General features: G+C 51.3%; 2 protein-coding genes across 2 annotated transcripts; both read left to right on the top strand.

Moving 5' to 3' along the window:
• Nucleotides 1-251: 251 nt before the first annotated feature.
• On the top strand, nt 252-3,349 carry NCS54_00635300 (Hypothetical protein; the record flags this gene model as incomplete). Its single annotated transcript, XM_053151816.1, has 3 exons — nt 252-2,771; nt 2,830-2,958; nt 3,017-3,349. The coding sequence occupies 3 exons, from the start codon at nt 252-254 to the stop codon at nt 3,347-3,349; spliced, it is 2,982 nt and encodes a 993-aa protein (XP_053007791.1).
• Nucleotides 3,350-4,076: 727 nt separating this feature from the next.
• NCS54_00635200 (Hypothetical protein) lies at nt 4,077-4,890 on the top strand (the record flags this gene model as incomplete). The annotated part of the gene is made up of 2 exons (XM_053151815.1): nt 4,077-4,469; nt 4,573-4,890. 2 exons carry the CDS (start codon nt 4,077-4,079, stop codon nt 4,888-4,890), a joined length of 711 nt encoding a protein of 236 aa, XP_053007790.1.
• Nucleotides 4,891-5,528: the final 638 nt, after the last annotated feature.

Here is a 5,528-nt window from a genome sequence, read left to right as displayed (position 1 = left end):
GACCCGAATGATCTGGCAACGTAAAAGGAAGGCGTTGAACTCTAATTAAGAGAACGAGGCATGAACTTCTAGGCCCCCCTTGAGATGTGGATGCTTCGTGTGATGTGTTGTGGGCAGACACGATGAATCGACTTTTCTCAAGAGTGGGTTGCCGTGTTAAGATGAAAGGTATAAAATGGAGGTGAGGCAAGGCAATTACTTCACTAGTAGGAGAGTTCAACCTCACATATCATTTCACCTCTTCTTTCAATATGCCCAGTCAACGTCGAGGGCTCGGGTACCTCACCAAGAAGCTCCTCGGGGCTCTCTTGCTGACCCCTGATGGCACACTTGCATCACCTTCGTCCACGGGCAAGAAAGTCTTCGCCCATTACATGGTTGGAGACTCGACCACCCAGCATCGCCAACAGGACATCAAGGATGCCAAAGCCATCGGCATCGACGGTTTCTCGCTCAACATCGGCAAGCCCGACAGGGCCTTTGTGCGGGCGACCATGAACGACATGTTTGACTTTGCGGCTGGTCAAGATTTTGGCCTGCACATCAGCATGGACCTTTGGGCTGCCGGTAACCCGCCAGACCGGAAGTATATGCCTGATTACAAGTCACTGTTCGTCGACTTCTTTGGGCACCCTGCATACGACCGAGGCGCCAATGGTTTCCCCATGGTCACAACCTTCTCTTCTGGAGGCACCGACAACTTGACTTGGGAGGATTGGCGCGACCAGTTCGCTCAGCAAGTGTTTGTGATTCCAAACCTGGATGCCATCCCAGGATACTGGGAGTTTCATCCGGGCTTTTGGGAGCATTGGGGACAAGTTGTTGATGGTCTCTTCAGCTGGGAGTCTGCTTGGCCTCTTCGCGAGGGCAAGGGCGGCGCTTTCCCGGGAGACATCGGGCCTGATATGCCTCTCATCAAAGGTATGAAGACGTACAAGAAGAAGTACATGATCGGCCTCAGCCCGTTGCAGTACAAGGATGCCTACGACACCAACATCTACCGAGCCGGCGATCTGAACTTGCCTACCCGCATGCAGAACATCCTGGCAAACCGAGATGACATCTACTACGTCAACGTTTTGACTTGGAACGACGGCCCCGAGTCCCACTACATCGGCAGCATCTGGCCGGAACAGAACACTGATCCTGAGCCTGCCCACTACATGAAGTTGCCGCACAAGGGCTGGCAGCGTGTCCTCGGCTCCTTCATCGCAGCATTCAAGGGAGATGGAGTCATGAGACCCTTTGGTGGTGACACGGTCACTGGCGCGTTTTGGTACAAGAGCATCCTGTCGGACACAAAGTGCAGTGCTACTCCCAAGGATGTTGGTATTGAGCAACAATATCTAAACAAGCCTGAATCATACGAGACCGCCACGGACAAGGGTGCATATGCCGTCGTACTGCCCCAAGGCGCATCGGGCTGGTCCATGAGGGTACACAGCGGAGGCAAGACAGACACCATCACTGGTCTCAAGGCTGGTTTGAACTCTGGAAACACTCAACTCAACGCGGGAGCCCAGAGCGTCGAGCTCCTCAACTCGGCCGGCCAAGTCGTCGCTGTTGCTGGAGGAGGTCGATGTGTCTACGGAGATGATGAATGCCCCGACTGCACTTACAACATCAACCCCAACGTTGTCGAGTTCACCAGCGGTAGCAAACTGCCTGCTTCTTCCAAGTGCGACGAGAAGTGCATAGCTAGTGGAGGAGGTGGTGACTGGGGTGATATCTCCAAGGATGGAAAATGTGGCCCCGATCATGGTAACACCAACTGCATTGGCTCCACGTTTGGATCTTGCTGTTCTCTCAATGGCGAATGCGGCATGTCCACAGCCCATTGCGGTACAGGCTGCATCAAGTCTGCCGGTATCTGCTTTGGCGGCAAGAAGACGGTTGACGACAATGCTGCCGAGAAAGAAAGGGACAGTAACTGGCCCGAGGTCCTTGTCAATGAGATCTGTAATCTCGATATGGACACAGAGGATACCAAATCTTTGACGAGCCGATGGATCCAGAGTGGTGCTGCCACTTGGTTTCTCAACTTCCTGAGGGAGCGTGGCGCCGAAAGATGGACTGACGCGTTCTTCAAGAAAGTCATGGACCAGAGCAGCCTAAATTTCGACTGCACTGCTGTACTCTCGGGACACTGCAGCGGACCCGGAGAGAAAAAGTGCGCAACCTACATCCCACCACCGTCATACTACGTGCATCTTCAGATCGGGAATCTTCACTCCGCCATCGACCAGCTGTGGGCGGGTATGGTCACCAACGGCATCAAAAACCTGGCCTCTCGTATCAAAGAAGTCGTCGAGACTTACGGCACGCCCCCGGAGTCTAAGAATGCCCTCATCCTCAACATGTTTGTCGGTGTCTTGACCTCCCTGGCCGGCATGTCGGGACACGTCAGCGACATTTCCCCGGGCAGCACGATGGGAAAGTTTGCCAACCCGCTGACAGTCTTCTCCGGTATCTTTGCGCAAGCTTCGGCAGCTGACGGCGCCGTCAAGCGCATCACGCCTGAGGATCTGAACCGTGATCTGGAGAAGGCCTACGGAAACATGTTCACTGCCGTCATGGGGCAGCTGAACGATACTCTTCAAACCGTCTTTGGCGGCGTGCTCCCGGAGGGCTGGTCAAAGGATGACATTAGTCCCGAAGGCTACGTGTGGATTCATTTTGCCAAGGGTGAATGGTTGAACTATCACCTGAAAGATGAAGCTGTCAACTTGTACGTCTCGAACACGCAGGAGAGATTTATAAGCCAGCCCCATGTTTCTGATATACATCGACACCCTAGATACTCTACTAATCTAGAATGATGGAAAATAGATCGAGTTTGCGACTATCACGGCCATGAAGGCAGGCGGTAAAAATCGCTACCGCCTACTGGCATCTCCTCCAAAATGCATCAGCGAGGCGGAGTGCAACAAGAAGGACGGAGCCTATTTTTACAAGGATGTAAGCAACAACCTCTTGCAAGGCCCAATCGTTTCTCTGTTCTCTGACCATTTCTCAGTACTGTCTTGCCTTTGGCTATATAGTTAGAGGAGGAATAGCCCCCACGACGCCCTACCCTCTGGAGGGTAAAGAGCTCACTACCCTGCGCAAGTTTCTCCCCGACTTGAACGGAGCGCTTGTCAACAACTTTGACTGCTTTCCGTACCCGACGATGCACCGCGATGAGTGTCCACCCTATACCTCGTTTCCCCTTCCCGACAAGTGCACCGATATCCCGGACCCTACCATCCCGTCAGGCAAGGACTTGGACTTTACAAACCCTTTGATATATCCCAAGTGCTACGTTAACTTTGCCACTATACCATGGGAGAAGTGCATCGGTAAAGAGTAATCAATGGTGTCTCGTCAGTGGTTGGAGGAAATACAGAATGATACGGAGTTAGCAATCGATAGTTCAATATAAGTAGTATCGGATAATGTTTTGGGCATTGCCTGCATAAATAGTTCGGGGGCCGAGTCTAGAAAACTACTGCCATGCGTATTTCCAAAATAAACCTATGTCTTTACTTTGAACAGTTTGGCGGGGGCCCCTAATAACATGATAAGTCCTAGAAACAGGACTTCCACGACCAGGAGACGAGGCATCAGAGATACCCATTGGCAAACGATAGGAACGGATAGCAAGACCCCTTTCCCTAGGTAGAAGAAATGTGAATGACGTGTTGTGGTGTCATCATTCAGAACTATTCAATCCCAGGTTTAGCGTTATGTAATATTATGGAGGAGAGCCATCGATGGGCCTAATTGTGCTGAGACATAGTATTGTTCAAAACTACACAATGCAAAGCGCCTGACCACAGCTACCGAAGTGAATCAAGTCATTCATGGATTCCAAAATGGTTGCAAGGTACATTTAGTTATCAATATTACGTAAGATGGAATATCCTAATAAACATGATAGCATAGTAACGTGGAATTATAAAACACGCGTGTCCCTACCACGGTCACCTTCTCCTTTTCACTCACTACCTACCAACACCACGCACTGTACCAGTCCTTCAGAGCTTCTATAGCTCGACTAAAACGGCCTTTTTGCTTCAGCTATCGCAAACACGAAGATGGCAACGGTTTCGAGGATGATTGATCTCGTGTGGCAGCCTCCCCGTAAGAAGCCTGGGGTTAAGAGGCCGATGCTTGATCGGAGGCTCCCAGAAAACTTCAAGCACTACGGCAACTGGGGCTTCACCATCTACCGCACATACTACAGCCCTGAGTCTGATAAGCACTGGGATATTCTTCTTGACGCTTTGAAGCGACAAACGTGCCTCGCGCTCGGGTACTACGAAGATGGGAACCAATACAGACACGACGTAAAGCAACGAGGGTCGAGGTTCTACAGCGGCGAAGAGGAATACATGAGTGACTTGAATAGACTCAAGGAGCTGTTCCGTCTCGATCCTCGTGAGGATCCGTTGCTGCTTGATGGCCTGGACGTTCGCCGGCTTCGGGAGGTATGCCTCGAGGAGCCACCCGAAGCGGAAAAAAACCATGGCAGGCAGCCAATTTGGCTTTGTTCTCCTTGCAGATGAGGCGGGGCTCAAGGACATTTCCAAGGATATATTTGTTGTCAAGGCGGTCGCCTACCGCTGGGAAGAGGCCTATGACGCTCGCTGGGGTTGGACGAGAATGCCAACAGGGTATTTGCTAGAGCTTTGGCATTCGCTCATGCTTTCAGCGGATAACCCTTATTGGTCCCTGCAGTTCAAGGGCCCGGAGGAGGATCTCGAACATTACCTCTGGGATGGCGACTCTGCCGCTGAGCCTACGGCCACATGCTCCGACGTCCAGCCTTACCCCTACCACTACGAAATACCTGAGCCTCTGTTCAAATTTGAGAAGAAGCAGTTGCTGCCGGAAGAATGCGATCAATGATAGCTACGAACTAGCAAGTCTACAAACAACACGATCATAAACACCACCCTCATCCTAGAGTATCCGTATCTTTGTTCATAGGATCGTCAATCCGGTCCGTAGAGATCTTCATCCTCATCCTCATCCATAGGATCGCCATCCTCATCCGAAGAATCTTCGTCCTCGCTCTGCTGAGGAGAATCATCCTCGAGAACGGGGGTATCCCACTCAGTCCAGATGTGGAGCCCGTCAATCTGGTCTTCTATTGAACGGAGATCTTCGATCACTTGTCTCGCCTGGTCGCCCGTCCTTGGTGCCCAGTAGCGTCTCACCTGAGGTATCATGGTTCGAAGAAACCTTTGAGCATTGGCTGTCACTACGCCGTAAAAGTCTCGGATCCATTCGTTAAAGAACTGAGCTATCCAAACCGGGTTGTCACGGTTTGAGCTCTCCCAAATGACCTCGGCGTGTACGAACTGCACAAGGATCTCATTTATGATATTTGAGATCTTGGTGCGAACGTTGGGGCCAGGACTACTGTCGGTATTCATGTACTCAAATGTGGCGACAATTGCTCGCATGACCCCCATGACGTAATCGATATTATTTCGGATCTTGTCATCTTGCTTATTTGGTGTAATGGGGTTATTAAGCATCAT

This window comes from Fusarium falciforme, chromosome 5 (assembly GCF_026873545.1).
Source record: "Fusarium falciforme chromosome 5, complete sequence".
In the NCBI taxonomy this organism is placed as follows: Eukaryota; Fungi; Ascomycota; class Sordariomycetes; order Hypocreales; family Nectriaceae; genus Fusarium; species Fusarium falciforme.
Note: the sequence above shows the minus strand (reverse complement) of the source record. Positions and strands in the feature narration are given on the sequence as shown.